General features: G+C 37.1%; 4 protein-coding genes across 10 annotated transcripts; 3 read left to right on the top strand and 1 right to left on the bottom strand.

Moving 5' to 3' along the window:
- Positions 1–4336: 4336 nt before the first annotated feature.
- On the bottom strand, positions 4337–7715 carry LOC126606389 (nuclear transport factor 2-like). 2 transcript variants are annotated; one of them, XM_050273768.1, is made up of 9 exons: positions 7506–7715; positions 7072–7149; positions 6764–6942; positions 6249–6528; positions 5900–6144; positions 5660–5816; positions 5398–5519; positions 5187–5308; positions 4337–4827 (listed from the first exon to the last, which is right to left on the bottom strand). In XM_050273768.1, exons 3-9 carry the CDS (start codon positions 6938–6940, stop codon positions 4575–4577), a joined length of 1356 nt encoding a protein of 451 aa, XP_050129725.1. In that variant the 5' UTR covers positions 6941–6942; positions 7072–7149; positions 7506–7715; the 3' UTR covers positions 4337–4574. The 2 variants fall into 2 exon arrangements, with proteins under 2 accessions (XP_050129725.1, XP_050129724.1); XM_050273767.1 differs by lacking the exon at positions 7072–7149 and having other exon boundaries at positions 7506–7714.
- Positions 7716–9099: 1384 nt separating this feature from the next.
- LOC126606681 (uncharacterized) lies at positions 9100–11747 on the top strand. 3 transcript variants are annotated; one of them, XM_050274054.1, is made up of 5 exons: positions 9100–9470; positions 9554–9696; positions 9811–9879; positions 10563–10621; positions 11495–11747. In XM_050274054.1, exons 1-4 carry the CDS (start codon positions 9241–9243, stop codon positions 10607–10609), a joined length of 489 nt encoding a protein of 162 aa, XP_050130011.1. In that variant the 5' UTR covers positions 9100–9240; the 3' UTR covers positions 10610–10621; positions 11495–11747. The 3 variants fall into 3 exon arrangements, 2 of the variants coding, with proteins under 2 accessions (XP_050130011.1, XP_050130010.1); XM_050274053.1 differs by lacking the exon at positions 9811–9879 and having other exon boundaries at positions 9101–9470; positions 9554–9713; XR_007617296.1 differs by lacking the exon at positions 9100–9470 and having other exon boundaries at positions 9477–9713.
- Positions 11748–12319: 572 nt separating this feature from the next.
- LOC126609046 (uncharacterized) lies at positions 12320–16285 on the top strand. Of its 4 annotated transcripts, none has more exons than XM_050277065.1 (14): positions 12323–12495; positions 12600–12948; positions 13051–13193; positions 13298–13433; positions 13542–13820; positions 13944–14041; positions 14152–14263; positions 14411–14516; positions 14759–14852; positions 15027–15223; positions 15300–15399; positions 15483–15599; positions 15704–15760; positions 15883–16285. In XM_050277065.1, the coding sequence occupies exons 1-14, from the start codon at positions 12403–12405 to the stop codon at positions 15988–15990; spliced, it is 1989 nt and encodes a 662-aa protein (XP_050133022.1). In that variant the 5' UTR covers positions 12323–12402; the 3' UTR covers positions 15991–16285. The 4 variants fall into 4 exon arrangements, 2 of the variants coding, with proteins under 2 accessions (XP_050133022.1, XP_050133023.1); XM_050277066.1 differs by having other exon boundaries at positions 12324–12495; positions 13542–13799; XR_007618084.1 differs by lacking the exon at positions 15883–16285 and having other exon boundaries at positions 12320–12495; positions 15340–15399.
- A 571-nt stretch (positions 16286–16856) lies between these two features.
- Positions 16857–20293, top strand: LOC126609422 (cell division control protein 48 homolog B). Its single transcript, XM_050277374.1, has 12 exons — positions 16857–17073; positions 17191–17235; positions 17402–17457; positions 17607–17756; positions 17848–17952; positions 18248–18347; positions 18478–18762; positions 18844–19013; positions 19086–19214; positions 19381–19468; positions 19598–19675; positions 19796–20293. The coding sequence occupies exons 1-12, from the start codon at positions 16906–16908 to the stop codon at positions 20087–20089; spliced, it is 1668 nt and encodes a 555-aa protein (XP_050133331.1). The 5' UTR covers positions 16857–16905; the 3' UTR covers positions 20090–20293.
- Positions 20294–20698: the final 405 nt, after the last annotated feature.

Raw genomic sequence — 20698 nt, 5'->3', positions numbered from 1 at the left:
AGGAAAACTACTTGGGGAGGCGGGTGGCTGATTCGAGGAATGCCGTGCCGACACGTAGCAGGACAGGCACTTTCTTTTTGGCATCTCCACCAGAAACAGTAACCTATCCTTGCCTACACACGTGTCGTGAAGAGAATCAGGAGGGGATAGAACCACGTGTCGGTCATACATAGACAGCGGTTAGGAGACACGTGGTCCGACTGGTTCGGCCTGTCGTAAAATGCCTTGACGTGGGTTTTGGTTGTTGCACTCTGCTGCTGCTAGATTTCTCTCTCCTCCAATTCTTTTTCTCCTCATTTTTTGTAATGTTAAGGAGACTCTTTTAGATTAGAATTTTCGATGAATTGTCGACACTTAATCTTTTTGATACATTATTTATAATGTCAGAGCGTGAATTGTTTTACAAAGATGAGGTAGTAGAGGGTTTATGAAACGTCCACTTTGAAGACAGTCTAATTAGAATTTTTCCTTTACACTTTTTATTTTGTTTTTTTCTTACTGTACAAAAGTCAACACAAGATGTTAACTTAATTTAATTATGACCGTTAACATAAATGCGAGGGGAGAGAAAAAAACGGATGAGAGATAAACCTACACCAGATAAAATTGCTCAATCGAAAATCCACCTTCTACTACTTGTCCACTCTTGTTTGTTTATTTTATTGTTGGTCATGCTTAGGTGTCGTTTTAATTATTTGACTAGTACTACTTTCTCTGTCATCTTTTTAACTAACAGATTTAGATATGATAATTTAATTTTTGATAAGTTTTTATATTGTTAATCGTAAGATATTATGTTTCAATATCCTAACATGTATAGCATGGAACTAGTTTTTTTTATAGCTTTTTAGGTTAGATGACAATTGTTAATTATGGTTGTAAATTGTAAGATATTATGTTTCAATATCCTAACATGTATAGCATGGAACTAGTTTTTATAGCTTTTTAGGTTAGATGACAATAAGTAGTGTTTTTAGGTAGATTTTCCACAAACACCGCGGATATAGGTTTGCGGCGACAAAATAATAAATCGTGCTGGTTTCTTAACCTAGGCTTTCGTAAGTGTCATTACTTGAGTCTAACTTGTAAATGAAATATAAATTGAATAACAAAAAAGCACATGTACTGTCACAATGTATAATTGAATAGAAACATTACAATTCTGAACTTCTCGTGTCTTTTATTAATACATGAAAAGTCAAGAGTTAGAATATGTATTGCTGATTACCCGTCAAACCGTACAAGATAGTTATAGCATGTTGATCCAAGATTGACCCAAATAAAAGTATTAAATTTCATACAAATTAAAATTGAGTGTACGAAATAACTGTTAAACCAAATATAAGACTGATTGCATTCATGTTCCATAATGATATTAGATTCGCACTTTTATTTTCTAGTAAAAGAAATAGCACGCACTCATAGAAAACATAAAGTTGCTATAATGCTTTTTTTGTATTACGATAGAGCTAGGTTTTTACCAATTATATGGAATGTTTACTAATACATTGTACATGGCTAATTACAAGTTTTTTTTTTTTTGAAACTTTAACGAAAAGTTTCCGGTGTTGTTTATTTTAAAGAAAAACTATATTTTTATATTAAAAAGTCATCATGATACTATTCATTTTGCCCTTTATTTTGTCATTATCGTTAAAACTCAAAAATTTCAAATTATTTTTATTAGTTTTTTTTTATATGCAACGGTGTACAATGTAAGTTGCTCTCTGTTAAGACGGTGTGGTCAAAGTCTATTACCCACAAAGTCAACTAGGAGGAAAATGGGCGAGTGGAGTGGGATGCACGTGCGTCCAAACAAGAAACATGTCGTCATCATAAATTTTCATGGGTAAAAGAAGTGGGACCCGCAGTGGCAAGTTACAGATTCCCACACCCTAGAAAATAGTACAACTAGCTACGTGTCTGGTATCCACGTGTCCAACATAGCAATCACCAACTTCTGAGAGCGACATGTCGTCTGGTATTTTTGGCCTTTTTTTTTTTTTTTTTTTTTAGAAGAGTTTTGGCCTACTTTTTTTCCTTACTTTTTTGCCAAAAGAAATTCGATTTCATCAACCGAAAAATAAAGGGAGTTATTTTGCACATTATAAACGTAACCATGCACTTTTTTTAATAGTGAGAAATGTAGAAAATAGTGCATAAGTCTATTTTAAATGCTAGTAATTCATTTTAAAACAAAAATTAAATTTTTTATTCGAACGGTGTTTATTTTAAACTAATCCAAAATGTATAAAAAAAAGAATTCAAATACATGTGCATAAAAGATATCATATCTACTACTTAATTAACATGATTGCGTATATTTGAAATAGCTATACATTTCAATACTTTTTTTCCATTATGTTAAACGGTTCGGCAAAGCAGTACAAATGACCTCAAAGAATACTAAATAGAGAGGTTCAATCTTCTTTCACATATACTAATCTCTCTGCAAACGCTTGCAACAAACCTTTAACTATCACAGACCAAGGTCGTCTCTAAGATTTTAGGGGCCCTGTGCGAAATTTATAAAAGCGTCTATCCTTAAGATAGTCTTAAAAAATGTAGGACAATATATTGACACTAAAAAATAATTACTTAAATCAAAACAAAGTTTAGCACTCACTGATTGCAAGTTTAAAAATGTTACTAATAATAAGTAAAAGAGCTACAAACATAACATTCACTAAATAATCAAAAGCACTTCACTCTTAAACAACCAAACAAGAAAACAAACTTCAAAAACTCTAACTTTAAAGTTTCACTTGAATATGTAACATTATTATATAATAATATTAAAAAAATACCGTCTTTTATGGTGTATTATTAGCACTCAAAATATCTTATTGTGCTCTAAATTTTTATATTTAGAAAATAAAAAAAATTACGCTTATAAGGAGTCTAAGATGAGATTTTAATGTGCTAATAAAATCAAAATTTTAATATAGAATATTATCTCATAATAAAAGCAATTTTAAATATAGAATATTATTACATATAAATATTAAGTGGCAAAAATTGTAGAGACCCCTTCAAATTTGAGATTCTGTGTGACTGCACATTTTGCATCCCCTCCACGCTCCCTCTGTCAAAGACGCTACGCGTCGCTCATGATCTATCTTGTATGGGAATAGTATGGACGGGAAAATAGCAGTTTTTCACTGGATCAGGATCCTCTCCTGAGCTGATGAAGAGGATCCTTCTGATCAAGCTCATCGGGCCGTTCATTTTTTATCCAACGGTTATAATTATTATAACTTTAGAAGGACCCCCTGTTTGTAACCGTTGGATAAAAAATAAACGGACCGATAAACCTGATCAGGAGGATCCTCTCCATCTGCTCAGAAGAGGATCCTGGTCCTTTTTCACTTGTCCTTTGAAAACGTGTTTCATATTTGGGAGAGTGGGAGAGTGTGAAATTGTTGGTGGATACTTCAGGCCGCCACGTGTTGGTTAAGGATTGCAATCCACAGACAATAAACAAGGTTGTGTTTTACACCATCTTCGAAATGACTTAAAAACCCCTGCCTGCATACACCTGTCTCATAAAGTATTGTATCCCCACATGTTCTGTCACTCTGGTACCAACAAAAGCCACATCCTCGTGTTTTTTTTAGTGGTGTTTGTTGGTTTGCCTTCTATACAGAGGTGTCAATTTTTCGCCTAAATTTTAATTTAATTTTAACCAATTATCTTTCTAAATTTTTATAATTAGTCAATTTCTTTTATGAATTTTAACTTTAGCAGATTACCCTTCTAAATTTTTTAAAATTTTCATCCATCCAATTTTCCATTCTTTTTGCCCCAATACATTGTCATGTATTGTCAGCATGATCAAAATGGATAAAAAAATTGAATGGATGATTGTTTTTTTAAATCTAGCATCAGGGGGAAAATTAGCTATTTATAAAAATTTAGGAAGTAATTGACTAAAATTAAAGTTCAAGGGGGAAATTGGCTAATTATAAAAGTTTAGGAAGGTAATTGGTTAAAATTAAAGTTCAAGGGAGGAAATTAGCACCTCTATACAAGTTCAGGGGGCAAATCGAAAATATGCCTTTTTCTTATTCAAGTGATACTCTAATCTAATCATAATCACGTTAAATATTTGCTTTTTTGAGTGTAAGGACAACAAATTGTGCGATAAATAACAACTTAGCTACGCACATATATGCTCAATTTGGTCTTCAACACCAATCATTCGATGATGTCAAACATATGACACAAAATAATCAGCATAACTATGAAGAAAAATGTTGAAGAGACCATATTTTTGTATCACATATGTGTATCATCTGATGTAGTATAAATATATGATCTTCCTAATGTTACTCAATTATATGGTCTTTCCTAACGTTACTCAATTATGAAGCTTCCAATAATAATTATTCCACCAAAATATAGTTACAAAATTTTTTAAACCGAAGAAAACTCGAAAAAGTGAGCAAGGTAAAGAACCTCGTAATATGGCCGCTCTCTAACTTCTGCCTACCAAAAACGCCTAGTGTATGAAATCTCTTAAGTAAATAAGCTTTTTCTTATATGTTTCAACCTGATAAGATCCTTAACCTAACTTAAGCTGCAGATTTTGATGTTTGACGAGGAGCTTTTCCTCCATTCTGGTAAGGTCTCTGGTCCTGATAAGCTTCTCCATTGCGCCCGGCAGCTGGACCGGAGAATTCACGGTATTCACCCCTCTTCTCATGATCGTCTCTTCCATAACCACGGCCTCCATTGTAGTTTCCGCGGCCTCCATTGTAGTTCCCACGGCCCCTAAAGTTGTCATTTTGGTATCCACCCCTTCCCGATGAGAACCTTCCTTTGTCGCTGGCTGCAAGCATAAAATAAGTCGTGAGCAATCAAGCATGCCATCTCCCAAGCATATTTTGAGTGATAACACATTTGTATTTTTTACCACAGATATAAGGTTATGGTCTTTTGGCAATGTAAAATTATTTTAGAACACATGGGTTCGTTTGATACTGTTTCTGCATTGGTGATGAGAAAGAAATGAGCGCAGCGAGGAAAAGATAGGAGACAGCAGATAAGAGTTTTTATTTTAAACATGTTGGACATAGGACATTTTCGTATGAGCAATTGTGACAAAGGCAATGGTGGAGGAAAGAGAGTAATTTCTACAAAAGCAATGCACATAATTCAGAAAGAATGATGAATAACATTGCAACTTGCCTCGTCTCTCTTCAATTTGTAGCTCATAATTGCCATATTTGATAGGAGATGCCTGAAGTGCACGTTGCATGGAGTCAGCAGATTCAAATTCCACAAACCCAAAACAGTTTCCCTGATCCTGGATGTACAAGTGTGATGCAGGACGAGTGAGAAACAATACACCAAAGGCTTAAATCAAGACGAATACACAAAAGACGTAAAGCATACCCAATGGCTTCGTACTTGAATCCCATTGCGCTTGATGGGTCCATAAGGCTTGAATATCTTCTCCAGTTCTTCATGAGTTGCATCCATGGGCAACTTGGCAACGAAAATGGCATGAGACTTAACTGCAACGACAAATAAGAAGGGTACAAAGTATGAATACTTATTCCAACAGTGAGAAAGTTATAAGACACCTCATTAACTGGCACAACCAAAACAGGTAAAATGGTAAAATTTAATACTACACCATAAAAAGAATATCAACCTGCAGGGACATTATTCTTTTCCACAGCACGGTTGTTTCGGGGAGGTAAAGCTTCAGGCGTTATAGGTGCACGCGGCTGCTCAACAGGTTTGGGTGCAGGTTTGCGTACAGGTGTCCTCACAACAAATGGAGCTTTATTCTCGCTCAAAGCACTCACCTGAACCAAGAAACAATCAGATGATAAGCACAAGTCTAGTAATACCAAGTACCAACTACTATACAACCTAAACATTAACTCACCACTGCTGCAAAAGACTTCTTTGGAGCATCCTTCTGGGCTTTAGGAGCTGCGTCCTCCGTTGCCTTCAGGGTAACACTCTGTCTTGATTCAATGGGATTATCAGCACTCACATTGTATTTGGTAACAGGTTCCGGAACAGTCTCCATCACATTATTGGCTTTCTTTTCATTAGTGATCTCAACCTCCAAAGGGGTAGTTTGACTGACCACGGGCTGATCAGCGACAGCGGAGGGCTCTGTAACAACTGATAACATAATATCCATAAATAATTTGTTTACCAAAAGCCAACCCCAAAAAAAATAAAAAATGGAAAATTATATTTGAAATCGCATACACCATATAACATACCATGGTTCGAGGGAACAGGAGCTTCTGGTGTACTTTCGACAACATTATCTGGCACAACATCCAAGTATTTAAGGATATCATTCAATACAAAGTATCCGTGCTGTTGTGGGGCTAGAAAGAAAGTTTGAGTAAATTTTCTTCGCACTTTGTCATCTCCAGTTAAATACCCAGTCACTAAAACAATCACTCCACCATTGAGTGAAAACTGAGAATCGGTAGTCAATATTTTTAAGTCACGATAATTCTGGTAACCCGAGGACAGTAGCATGTTCTCAATGCCCTGTTTCAAAACAAACATCCAATTAAATCATCAGAATAGGAGAACTCCAGTTAACACTAAAACCCTGCTTAAACATCCTAAATTTTTCAGCTAACAGAGAAACAAGGAAAAGCGGGAAAACCGAATGAATGCATCATGAAAATTTACAATAACTAAGGCTGCCAAAGACCAATGCAGGCAAAAGAAGCACGAAAGAGCAGCTAAAGAAACTATTAAAACTTTTTACAAGGCTTACTTCCATAGCTGTCACTGACTTCATCGAACCATCTTGTTCAGGACGAGATATCACACTTGAATCCTGATAAAATTTATGGAGCACCTTAGAATCATCTCGAAAGACTTGATGGTATTGGTTTATAAAATTCTCGCCCACGTCCGTTGCTGTTGGTGGATTTTCTGATTGATTTGCCATCTCTGCAACCACAAAGGTGGTGTTAAATTCTATTTGATATTAACAGAATTAATCCAAAATACAAAACCCAATTTATAGCTTAATTTCACATTCTCTCGAAATCAACCAAAAGAAAAACATACAATACTAACCGAAAATTGAGGATCTAAAAAAAGAAACCGAACGTACTGATACGATCACCACTCGAACTTGGGTACAAAACCCCAACCCTAAAACCCCAAATAAAACAGGAATACAATTATCATCGGCATAATTTACATATAAAACATAAAAAAAAAAACCCCAAATTTATAATATTTTTTCTTCTCTTTTGTTTCTGGAGCCAAATCTACAAAATTTACACCAGGAATCATAAACCTAACAAAAAAAACAACCAGTTCCTGAATCAAATCGCAAAGAAAACAACAGTTGGATATAAAAACCAAGAAAACAAAACGCAAGCAAACTCAAATTCATTCACGATACAATGCAATCAACCGAAAACTCAAACACCCCAGATACAAATTAAAAAAAAATTAAAAAAAAAAAAACCCAACACGGAGAGAGGAGAGAAATCAAGACGCACCAGACGACGGCAACAGGGAGCCGAGAAGCGCCCTGCGGCGGCTCCAACTCCAGATAAAGGGGAGAGAAACTCAGAGGGGAGCGGCAGAGAAGAAGAGAGTAATAGGTGGTGTGGAGAATCTGATGTGAAGGTTGGAATTTATAGGCGATTTGTTTGTGTTTTACTCCAAATCCTGGTCCGATTTATTCTCCTCTCTCGGCCCACCGCCTCTCTCAGGAGTCTGGAGTTGGAGGGAATTTTCATATTTGCACAGTTCGGGAGGGTCCCACCAAAACTAAACGGATATTGTACAACGAGTGAGAATCCTCGCCGATCCTTTTTGTGAGGATTGAGAATCTTCATATTACATATATTCATCGTATATTATACGATTAGAGATTATTATATTTTATTTATTTAAAATTAAATATAAATGGTACCTGATAAAAAATAATTGTATGATATATGATGAACGAATGTAATTGGAAGATTTCCAGATTCTCATAAAGAGGATCCGGCAAGTATCCTTACTGGTGTACGAGCATTTAGAATTGAAGTCCTTGATTTGTTTTAAGATAATAAAAAGTTCTTGATCTGACGGCTACGATTGGTGGATTTTATGCCATGTTGAATAAGGGAAATTAAGAATTGTCAATTTCTTCCTTTTTTTGGGTATTCGCTAAGGGATTTATTTATTTATTTTGTTGATTTTTGCTGAGGAATTAAGATTGCCAATTTGTTCCCTTTGTTTTGTTTGCTAATAATTTGCTCAAACGAGGAAATTCTACTGAAAACAATATTGTGAGATGATTAGGGTAAGATTATGAGTCTTTAATGTATTTAGGGTGCGATTCTTTACTAATAATAATCGAGTCAGGATAATTACTATTTTGTGCACGGTTGACATAATATTAATATTATACTTGTCTAAGCTACACATAACTTACATAATCACACGCAATCTTAAAGTTTTAAGATGTATTCAATTTCAATTGGATTTTGACGGATTTTAATTATTTTTAACAAATTTAGGAATATTCAATTAGGATTTTAAGATTCATTGAAATTCAAAGTGTATTCATTTAGAAACTGATTTTAGAGGATTTAAAATGTTGAGGAATTTCAATTGGAATTTTGACGGATTTTAATTATTTTTAACAAATTTAGGGATATTCAATAAGGATTTTAAGATTCATTGAAATTCAAAGTGTATTCATTTAGAAATTTATTTTAGAGGATTTAAAATGTTGAGGAATTTGAGGGAATTAAAGATATTTAGTAATATATTGTAAAGCATATACATATCTCACATATTTCTAAGAAATTTTAAGAGAATTGAATTAAAATTTTACATAAAATCCATACAAATCAATTAAACTCTATAAAAATCTATTAATTTATATCCATTAAAATTTCTTAAAATCCCAATTAAACACACTCTCTTTAATTTTAGGGAGACTTTGGATGCGGTCCCTAGTTATGAATAATCTTTGACTGAAACTTTGTTGGTTTTCAATTTTTGATCCAAGTCCCTAAAATTAATTGATAATTTATTTCTATGTACGTTACTATATTTTTTAAATTAAAAATTAAAATTTATAGTTGTTTATTGTCACAGCCCGTCCCAAAGTTTTACACTCGTGATGGTGAATTAACGGAAATGTCCCTAATACGTGACTAAGGTATAATTTTCACGTTCGTTATATCTAAGCTCCTAAACTTTGGTAATTAGAGTGGAGATTTAGACTTAAATTTTATGATAGAATTTTGTAGTTGGGATTGGGTAGGATCCCACACACCTCAAATCCTTCCCTCTTTCCCGTACCCTGTCTCTCTCTCTCCTCCCTCACGAACTCTCACTCTCTGTTCTCTCCCTCTCAAATGCACGGACAAACTCCAAAACCACCCTAAACTTCTACCAACGACGGAGTTAAGACCACCATCAAACTCATGGAACCTCCACGATCACGATGGTATCCATTTCAGGTAAGTTTTGCTTCGGAAAACCCTAGTTTCAAAGTTCCCGTGAAATGGTACTGTTCATGATCTTCTAAATGACTACGTTTTAGGCTAAAACAAGATCACAGCGAGCTTAGTGAGGTCCCAAGGAAGCTCGGAGTGCTTCGTTGGAAGTTTTTGGACGTAAGAACACGGAGATCGACAAGTTCAAAGTTTGGCCGGAGCTTTCGAGGAATTTTCCGGCGAATCCCCGGTGAGTTAGGAGTCGAGGTAGGTATCAATCTCTTCGTCTCGTCAAGTACTACAATTTGTTTCACTCGATTTCGTTGAGTATTGAAGAAGTTATACTCATTTGAAAAATACCCAGTTTCCGGCGACCTCCGAGGCTTTCGAGGCAGTTTCCGGCCAAAACACGGCGAACTAGGTGTTGTTCAAGGTACCATTCTCTTTGTCTCTTCAAGGGCTACAACTTTCGTTTTTGAATCACTTGATTTCGTTGAGAAATGACAAAGTTATGGCAATTTGAAAAACGGCCGCCGGAAAAACCAGTCCGGCGACCCAAGGAAGAAGAAGGTGCGCGTGGGGGCGCGTGCTACAGTAAAAAATTATTTTAAAAATTTTTCGACGTTCGTGACGTCGAGTAGATCACTTTGGTATATTCATATACCCAAATTGAGCATCGTATGAGAAAGTTATTACGATTATTGGTTAGGTGCTTTAAATAATGTTTTATAGTTTTCGCATTAGGTGAAAATGTGAATTGATGATCCGACCGTTGGATCGTTACCAAACTTTGATACGTTGTAATACGTAATATTTGAGGATTATTGGAACTTACGGATTGGGAATCCGATTTACGGATCTTCCAGAATTGGAGTTGTAAGTTCATAAAATAGAATGTAACCGTCACTTAGTTTTGGAAATTGACGGAGATCCGACCGTTGGATGGTAATGAAATTTTAGGATGTTGTACTAGAGGTATAATGTGGACCTCTGGAAGTTATGGATTTAAAATCTGAGTGGTGGATCTTCCGGATCGATCTACGTAGTGACGTATTTTATATAAGTTATATATTCTATCGATATGAGTTCTGAGGTTGGAATTGATTATTGTTTTAGGCGCCGATCGTCATGACGCCTTGGCGTATTGTGCTAGGGAGTTGTAGGGCGAACTCCAGGTGAGTGGGCAATTTTGTTTTTCGTATACATATATACTTGCCGTTTTCCCATAAATTGAAAATGCATGAAATTATGCTTTAAATAGAAATGTGTGAAAAGTTTATAGAATTATACGAAAAATGTGAATTGAAACGCTATGCATGAAAGTATATGAAAAGTATATAGAAATGTGAATCGAATTGCCATGCATGAAATGATATGAATTGATATATGATGCATATGTATGAATTGGTGCGGCGGACGCACAGGTGAGTATCAGGTGAGTATTTAATTACTGTTATGATGATGATGATATATATTGAGCTCAAATCCTGCACCATGGTTTAGTGCTTATAGTATTCACCGCATCGCACGCTCGCCTTGGATCCAAGTAGATGCTGGTCGCACAGTCCACGCGGAGTGGGTGCGACGGGCCAGTCGAAGAGTGTTAGTGAGATTTCGACTGGTGGGTGACCTTAGATTATGTGCACAGATGATTGATGAGAAAGCACTAGAGCGTAACTTGTGTGCAGAAGGCCGGACAGGTCACAGAGGTGACTCCGGCAGAGTGAGAGTGATAGATTTTGAGCTCTAGGTTCAACCGTACAGGCTATTAGAGGGCTTCCGGTTGATTACTTTCTTGCACCTGATATGATTATTGTTGATGCATCCATACTTAACTGTTGAATTAGACATGGCATGGCATGATTGATAAAGAAAAATGTTGAGATAGTAAAAATGAAGTTTTGAGAATATATATGTATATTATTATTTTACATTTCTGGGAAAGTATACAAGTTTTACGGAGAGGGGTTACAACGTTTTGAGAAATTTTGGATTTGGAAAAGAATTGTTTTACTGACCCACTCAATTTTGGTTTTGCGCCCCTCCAGGTTCAGGAATCACAAAGGTGTGGTGACTACGAGGAATTCGACGGTGTTCTGACAGATTGGACAAAATTAGGACTCACCTTCGGGTGTATCAACTTATAAATTGTATAATTAAAGCTTCCGTACTGTGCAAATGGTTACGTCACTCTCACATGACGGCCAGCATGCCCTCCTTCGGGACGGGGTGTGTCATTTATAGTAATGAGATTTTAAATAAAAAACATAATTTGTGGGATTAAAAATATTAAAATATAAATATACTATTGTGTGTGTGTGTGTGTGTAAACATGGGTACATTCATAAAAAATAACCAAAAAATTATTGTATCAAAACATGGGTACATTCTTCAAAATGGGTACATTTAGCAAAAATAAAAATGGGTACAAATAAATAAAAAAATATGGGTACAAATACAAATAAAACTTTAAAAAATATGGGCACAAAAAGAAATTAATATATGGGTACAAATTAAAATTGAAAGGAAAATTGGTACAAATTAAAAAAGGGTTGCAAATTAAAAATGGGTACAAACTAAAAATAAAAATATATGATAAAAAATTTAACCATAAATATAAATATACTAATTGTAACATTTTTAATATTAAATGAATATATTTAGAAATAAAAAATATTTTATTATTGAAATAATTAATGATATTATTAATACAAAGGACCTTGATAAAAAATTGAAAAGTAATAAGGTTTTAATCAATAGAGTAGTAAAAATAAGGATGAAAACCTAATTACTCCTTAATTTTATCTCATGTCAAAAAATATTATTGACACTCCAATTCTGCTCAATGTTTTTCTTACTAAACTTTGCACAGAGGTGGGAATATAGTTAAACCCCCAAAATTTCAATGATTAGGGTTTAGGGTGGGTGGCAAATTGGCAATCACACAAAAACAGAAATGTGCGGAATCGCTTTGATCATCTGGGGAATTCGTTTTGATCTGTCGTCCCTGCTTCTCAATCCTACACCTCCACTCCCCAACTCCGACCAAGTCTGTCTCTTTCTTCTTCTTTTTTTTTTTTTTTTTGGTAAAAAAAATCGAAGCTTTTCGGCTTAACCATTTGATTAACTGAGTTTGTTGTTGCTACCGAGCAGCTTGCGTTCGCCATTGACGATCTAAGAAAAGCTTTGCGGAGGAGGGGTCCCGATAGCTTAGGCAGCACGAAACTTCTTCTCCATTCAGCCGTTTCGAATCGTCTCCCGGTGCGGGAAATTGTGTCTTCCATTGAGGGGGTAGTAAAGGAGGAGGCTGGTCGCGAAGGCGATGAAGGCAAATGTTTCTCTTTGGAAAATGATCGAACGCCTCATCTGCATACCCATTTCAGCACCGTTCCCAGTTCGTCTGCTGAGTTGCACTTCCTGGGTGCCACTTTGCAGCTCAGGGGAGTAAGCCCTGTGGTTCAGCCATTGATAGATTCGGATAAGAATATCCTTGTTTTTAATGGTATAAATTTGTTTTCGAGTTTCGGGTTTTTTTTCTTTCTAGCATTGCGTTTTGTTTAAGTTTGGTAGATGGTGGATATTGAATTTGGATTCTTTGTGAAAGGTGAAATCTTTGGGGGCATAGACATTGGTAGAGATGAGAACGATGGTGAAGTTCTTTTGCAGTTGCTGGTACAGTGCTGTTCGGGTTCTGTTCCAGATGTTCTTTCTAGGATCAAAGGGCCTTGGGCTATCATCTATTGGCAGGTAACTCCGAGTGGTAAGTTTGGTTTTAGTTTATTGGCATTTGTTGCTGCATTTTTCTTGCTTGGGATATTGCTTCTGAATTGTTTATGTATTTCCATGGATAGGAAAGTTCAAAAACTCTGTGGTTTGCTCGAGATGCATTTGGTCGGCGGAGTCTTCTTGTTCACTGGCCAACACTGGAGGACTCTCGGTTTCTGCTGTCGTCTGTATCACCTTTTTCTTCAAATGAGCGTTCTTTTGGTATGTATAGCTCGGTAGAGCTTTATTTTTCTTGCCAATCTGATTCTTGATCTTGGACTGTACAGTAGTGAGCCGTATCTATTAATGGATAATGTCAATGGACTGTAGATTTTGAAGCTGAAAATGGAACTACCAAGCTGAATTTTTGGGAAGAGCTCCGATGTGGAATATACAGTATATCTATGAATGCTCCAGGTCTTGATGGGATTTTGGTTGGTGAAGTGCAAAAACATGAGTGGACAAATGGTGTACTAGAAGAACTGATAAAATGGGAGAGAACTTATGTCGAACGTAAACCTGAAGACTTACACATTTCCCATTCCAAGACTCTGACAGGGAAACGTGATATGCACTCAGTTAATTCAGGTACAGAACCATTAAAATCAGGTTAATATCATCTTTGCTGCAGAGAATCTAACCTTAAGTCAGTAAACTTTAAACTTTCAGTATTTGTTAGTACACGCGTTGTTGTCTGAGGATGTCATTGTGCCTTTTGTTTTGACTGAGCAGGATCTATACAAGCTTCAATTTCTGTGCCAGCACAGGCAGTACTGATTGCTTTAAGGGAATCTGTTAGGCGACGCTCTTCACTGCACACAATTTTTCAGGTTCAGAAATCTTATTCTGTTTTGTCATGCTTCTAGTTATATCTGCAGTATTAATATTAAATACTCAGTGATGTAGTACTTTTAAGTTTTAACTTCTTACTGTTTATTAGGCAGGTAGACATGATATGGAACAGGAATTTGTACCGGTGGCAGTTCTTTTTTCTGGTGGATTAGATTCTATGATAATTGCAGCCTTGTTGCATGAGTGCCTTGATCCGAGCTGTAAGTGTAGCTGGATAAGCTAGGTCAGCAGTTTATTTTGCCATAGTTCAATGTTCGCCTTGAGAAACTCAGTTTGCCTATCGCATTGTGAAATACTTGTGTAATATCTTTAGCTGAGTTGATTTTATATTAATTTTTTGTTTGCAGATGATATTGATCTACTTAATGTGAGCTTTGATGGTCGGTCTGCTCCTGACAGAATCTCTGCCAGGGCAGGAGTAAGCGAACTGAGAAGAATTGCACCTTCAAGAAAGTACTCACTAAACTTTTCTTGCGAGTCTATGTCTATGTTTAATGCTTTGGCTCAGCATGTGTATAAAATAATATACTTTTGGATTATTTGTTCAACGCTAAAATGCAGTCTAACGTGCTTTTCAAAGAAGTGTTTATGGTCCACATACTCAATATCACTTAGCTTTGGATTAAAGTCCTTGATGGTTTGACTCCATTCTTAATGCTTATGGTGTTCCTTACTCTATGCGATTGGAAATGCAGGTGGAAGCTTGTGGAGATCGACGCTGAATTGTCAACATTGACCTTTGAAACAAAGCATGTCATGTCACTCATAAATCCTGCTAACACCTACATGGTACTCAATTTCATTCTATGGCCTAGTGTAGATTACATTTGTCCAGGACATGTTTCCTGCTGATATTTATATTTATATTTTTTTTTTGTTGACTGTTTGACTAAATTACGGTTTTAGATATCACAAGTATGTTAAGGTTTCGAGATAGGTGTTTTATGTTATTTAGTGTTGCAGGACCTGAATATAGGAATAGCTTTGTGGCTAGCTGCTGGTGGTGATGGATGGGTATATGAGGAAAATACCAATTATAATGATGAGGATTGTCAATGCGTCAAGTACAAGTCCAAGGCGAGGATTCTTCTTGTTGGTTCAGGTGCAGATGAGCAATGTGCTGGCTATGGTAGGCACAGAACGAAATATAGAAGTGGCGGGTATGAAATTAAATTACAGGGGTGTAGAGTATTATATGTTTTCAGGTACTCATTCTGGTGGTCTACTGTATCTCAGCTGGCGTGCACTAAACGATGAAATGAAATTGGACATGCAGAGAATTTGGAAAAGAAACCTTGGGAGAGATGATCGGTGCATTGCTGACAATGGCAAGGAGGTGCTGCTGACAACTCGGATAAATATCTTTCATTTTCTCCTTGGCTTGTGTTATGTGTTGATTTTAGTCTTAATTTATGCCAGGCAAGGTTTCCGTTTCTGGATGAAGATGTTATAAGAATTTTGCTTGGGTTTCCTCTCTGGGAGGTTGCCAACCTTGATCAACCGTGCGGGATAGGAGATAAGAAGATTCTGAGAGGGGTCAGTGCTAATTCCTTTGCTCAGTGTTTAAGTAATGTCTGATCTGCTTTTGCACTTGATGTGTACTGAATACAATGTTATCCTATTCTATGGTGGCTATGCAGGTCGCAGAATTGCTTGGTTTGTATGAAGCTGCTTCTCTGCCTAAAAGAGCTATACAGGTGTTCTTCTTTTCTGTTTCTCTCTCTTTCCTGTGTTCCCCCACTTTTTTGGGGCTGAGCATGCGTAGAACTGTGATAGTTTAGGTGATTTAATCATGCGTTTTTCTGTGTTTCTGTTTTAGTTTGGTTCAAGAATTGCAAGGGAATCAAACCGAAAGAATTACGGAAGTAACCGTGCAGCAAATCAAGCATCTGCAGGAAGTGCAGTGATTCACAAACGGTTGGACTGACATGGCTTAGTGGGATTCTTTGATGCAGCGTAGATGCATACATGTTTATGATTGAATTGGAAATGGAAGATCTTGGAAGATTCGGAAACAACGTTGTTTTATGCACATTCGCACGCATGTCTCTCCGTTTCTTTGGCGCTTAATCGCTTATTAATTTGTATTAACTTGGCCTTGGGAACATTTTGACCTTCTGTAATTGATCTGGTGTCTCGTTATATATCAGTTTTTGTGCGGAAAGAACCTGTTTGGAACCATGGAACTAATCAAACGGTAGCAGTTGGTGTTTCGTTAGACATCTCGTGGTGGTGTATTTCATCGTCTTTTTGGTTTTTGTTTTTTGTGTTGATCCAAGCCGATATATATATATATATATATATATATATATATATATTTTTGGAAGAATCCGGGGTATCCCCGCACATGGGCGAGGACTAATCTTTCAAGCCGGGTCGGACCCTATTTGGGGGGGGGAAGCTGTCCCAATGTTGGTTTCTCCATTCATAAGGCTTGAACTCGAGACCTTGCTTAAGAGAAACAAGCTCCTTACCACTTGAATCATCAAGCATTGGTACCAAAGCTGAATTTCGATAAGCTATAATACTCTAAAAAGTATTTTCAGTCATTTTAAAAATAATTCTAAATGAGCTTTAAGTATTTAACTAGCAATTTATATGAGTCGAACGTTAGAATTTTGAGAAAAATAGTGAGAATACCGTCATACGACCAATATCTGAATCTCTGTCAGAGGCCCAAGAAAGAAACATAACATCTGTAACTGGCCCAAATCTTGAGGGGTGTCATAAACGCTTTCCAGGCCCAGATACGATCGTCTAGTCTGGCGCCGTTAAGTGGCGACCGTCACAGAATTTTTCTTTCGTTTCTTGCTCGGATTTCGCTTCTACTCTTTTCGCAGAGATGGAAAGCCATGGCAGCACCTCGTGTAGCAGCAGCAACAACACCAACAAGGAGCAATGGAGAGCGGAAGACGCCATAGCCGGCAACGCCGAAGCTCTCCGAGCTCTCAGAGAACTCATCATCTACCCTCTCCTCTATTCCCGTCAAGCCCAAAAGCTCGGTCTCAAAGTAAACATCTCAAAACCGACACACACAGACACACACACGCACACTCCATATCTCTTACGCTTCCATTTCTCTTATGCTAATTAATTTTGGGTTTTGGGTTTCTGGGTTTTTCTTCAGTGGCCTCGGGGTTTGCTCCTCTACGGCCCTCCCGGCACCGGAAAGGTAAATATTGATTGAACCATCACTTTTCCAAGGTTTATACTTGTTAATGTGCTTGATCATATTGTTAAAGTTTTAATTAGCATTGGTTTCCAATTGGATTTTTACTAATTTTGTTTGCTTATTGGGTTTTTATGAAATTTTTTGTTTTTGTTTTTGTTCATGCTAGACAAGCTTGGTACGAGCTGTGGTTAGGGAATGTGGTGCACATTTAATTGTCATTAGGTACCCTATTATTCCTTAATCTTTGAATTAATCTTAATCTTCTGGGTACAGATGAAATGATGTCAGTAGCAATGTTGCTCTTGACTCATGTTAAGTTAGGATTATGATATTATGTTGTCATGGTTTTAATTTCGTTTATTTTCCTATAGTCCACATTCTGTCCACAAAGCACATGCCGGAGAAAGTGAGAAATTTTTACGGGAGGCTTTTGCAGAGGCTACCTCACGTACATTGTCAGGCAAGCCATCTGTTATCTTTATAGATGAAATAGATGCACTCTGTCCTCGCCGTGATTCTAGGTAACAACCAGTGGTGCTAGAGTGAACTCTGAACTCTAATGAACTTCGGACATGCCCGGGTTAACATGGTTAAGTTATGTTTGAATTGCAGAAGAGAGCAAGATGTTCGTATTGCCTCACAACTCTTTACGCTGATGGACTCCAAGACATCCTCAGCATCAGTACCACAGGTTGTGGTTGTTGCATCCACCAACAGGTATGTTGTTTCTTCTAGAGTTGAATAGTTGATAATGTTTAATCATGCCTACAAAATCTGATTGTTTCATGAGAGATACGATCTATTATTTCACCATGGTTTTGAAATTTTTGGTACTATGTCGTCATAAATTTTCTATGCATTCTCATTATCGCATTGCCAGTAAAGCCAATTAGCAGAAGAATTCATGGCTTTACATTGTGATTTATGTTCTAGTTAGTACATATGTAGGGGTTTTGTATACTATTTCGTCTTATTTTCCAAATATATTAATATCTGGTTTCTACATACAAAGAGCAGAAGCAATCGATCCAGCACTCAGAAGGTCTGGGCGGTTTGATGTTGAAGTTGAAGTTACTACACCTACTGAAGAAGAACGCTTTCAAATTCTAAAGGTTAGAGTGATGCTTTAAAAATTTTATAAGCGATAACGTGGCTTACTTTTTCAATAATGTCAATCAACTAATCGAAATTCCACCTAGTGTTCACTAAATTCCAAGTATAACAATGCCAATGAATGTTCAGCTCTACACAAGAAAAGTTCCTTTGGATCCCAACGTTGAGCTACAAGGCATAGCTGCATCTTGCAATGGATTTGTTGGGGCGGACCTGGAAGCTTTATGTCGTGAGGCTGCTATGTCTGCAATTAAAAGACATTCAGATGCAAATAAAGATGCTGGTGCGTTTAGCTTAACAATAGAAGACTGGAAGCATGCAAGGTCTGTGGTTAGTCCAAGTATAACAAGAGGTGTCACAGTGGAAGTTCCCAAGGTGACATGGGAAGACATAGGAGGGTTGAATGATTTAAAGGTGTGTAAGTTTTTGCTTGTTTGTTTTCATCTCAGGCTGAAGTCTCATGGTACTAATTTATTTTACCTTTCTTGTTGACAGAAAAAGCTCCAGCAAGCTGTTGAGTGGCCCATTAAATATGCTTCTGTGTTTTCAAGGCTGGGAATATCACCCATGCGTGGAATTCTTCTTTATGGTCCTCCGGGATGCTCGAAAACCACTCTTGCTAAAGCCGCTGCACATGCTGCCCAAGCTTCGTTTTTTTCTTTGAGGTTTGAACTTCTTCCATAGTTTGACAAATTTGTTAAGAGTTGCATGCCTGAAATTCATAAAGTTTGAATCAGTGGTGCAGAATTGTTTTCAATGTACGTTGGAGAGGGTGAAGCTTTGCTGCGTAATACCTTTCGGAGAGCTCGCCTTGCAGCACCCAGCATAGTATTCTTTGATGAGGCGGATGTTGTTGCTGCCAAAAGGTTAGTAACTTAGTATGCTGCAATTGTCCAGTAGCCTTCTTTGTTGTGGGATTGACCATTAACATGATGATTTGTTATTTTGTATCAACTAGAACAAGTTTGCGTAACCTGACGAAGAACAGCAGTACAAGTTTCATAACTTTCTTTGTTTTCCTTGAATGTGCAGAGGTGGGAGTTCAAGCAACAGCAGTACTGTTGGAGAAAGGCTTCTTTCTACTTTGCTGACCGAAATGGATGGTTTAGAAGAGGCTAAGGTAAGCGCTGTACCCCATTAAATTCTTTTACTGCTGCTGTAATTTCAAAATCAATCTGTGAGAGGTATCAATGCTGCATCAGTTCTCATTTTCTTGTGGCTTTAAAATTGTTTTCTCATTTGTTTTTAGGGAGTCTTTGTTTTGGCTGCTACAAACCGTCCTCATGCAATTGATGCTGCACTAGTTCGCCCTGGACGCTTTGATTTGGTAAAGATTTTGTTTTATCATATGAATGGTTACCGAGGTCTAGAGAAAAAATTTCTACAAACCAAATCTCAGCAGTATGTCAAAGAGATGCGTTAACTCTTTATTTTCTTGAAATTCTAGGTGCTCTTTGTACAACCACCAGATTTAGAAGGTCGATATGAGATACTTCAGGTACATACTCGTAACATGAGAGTAGGAGATGATGTTGATCTCAAACGCATAGCAAAAGATACTGAGCACTTCACAGGAGCGGAGCTGGAGGGTCTATGCAGGGAAGCAGGAATAGTAGCTCTGAGGGAAGACATATCAGCCACTTTTGTTTGTAATCGTCATTTCCAGACTGCAAAAGATTCGTTAAAGCCAGCATTAACGAAAGCAGACGTCGATTCATATTTGGCTTTTGGTATTGCTTAAGAATCGAGTGCCGAGTATTTCAATTGCAAAAGGATTTCTTACTCAACATCGGTAGTACCTGAAAGTGTTAGATGTGTACTATATTATTTTGCAGCAGTTTCCGTTTGAAAGAGAGCCTTGTTTTGATGTGATTTTCAAGCTTTGTATCTGTAATTATGTTTAATATGAGAGGTTCCTCGATAGAGAAGCCCAATTTTTGACACATATTCTTATTTTCGGTGTCCTTTGAGCAATTTCCTTGCTGCTCGCAGAAAGAGGATATGTGCGGGGTTTTGAAGCGTTGGTTTTGAAGTGTGGCTGTGAATTGGGTCTCTCATTGGGTCTGATCCATGTTGTTGTTGAATCTGATTCTCAGGCAACCATTTCATGTTTGCGGGGAACAATCTCTGATGGCAAATCCAAGATCAGCCAATTTGGCGGCTGGCCATTTGGCGTCGTGTAGATGTGTGGAGATGTGTGATGTGTTTTGGGTTGATCTACCCCCATCTTTGCTAGTGCATGTAATGAATAATGATGGTTTACCTTACCCGTCTTAATTTTGTGTTGGGGGTGCAAGGGGGGACACTTGGAGCTTGGCTTCGAGTGTCGGGTTTTCTACCCCCTTGTACT

The sequence above is a fragment of the Malus sylvestris genome, chromosome 16 (assembly GCF_916048215.2).
Source record: "Malus sylvestris chromosome 16, drMalSylv7.2, whole genome shotgun sequence".
Classification (NCBI taxonomy): Eukaryota; Viridiplantae; Streptophyta; class Magnoliopsida; order Rosales; family Rosaceae; genus Malus; species Malus sylvestris.
Note: the sequence above shows the minus strand (reverse complement) of the source record. Positions and strands in the feature narration are given on the sequence as shown.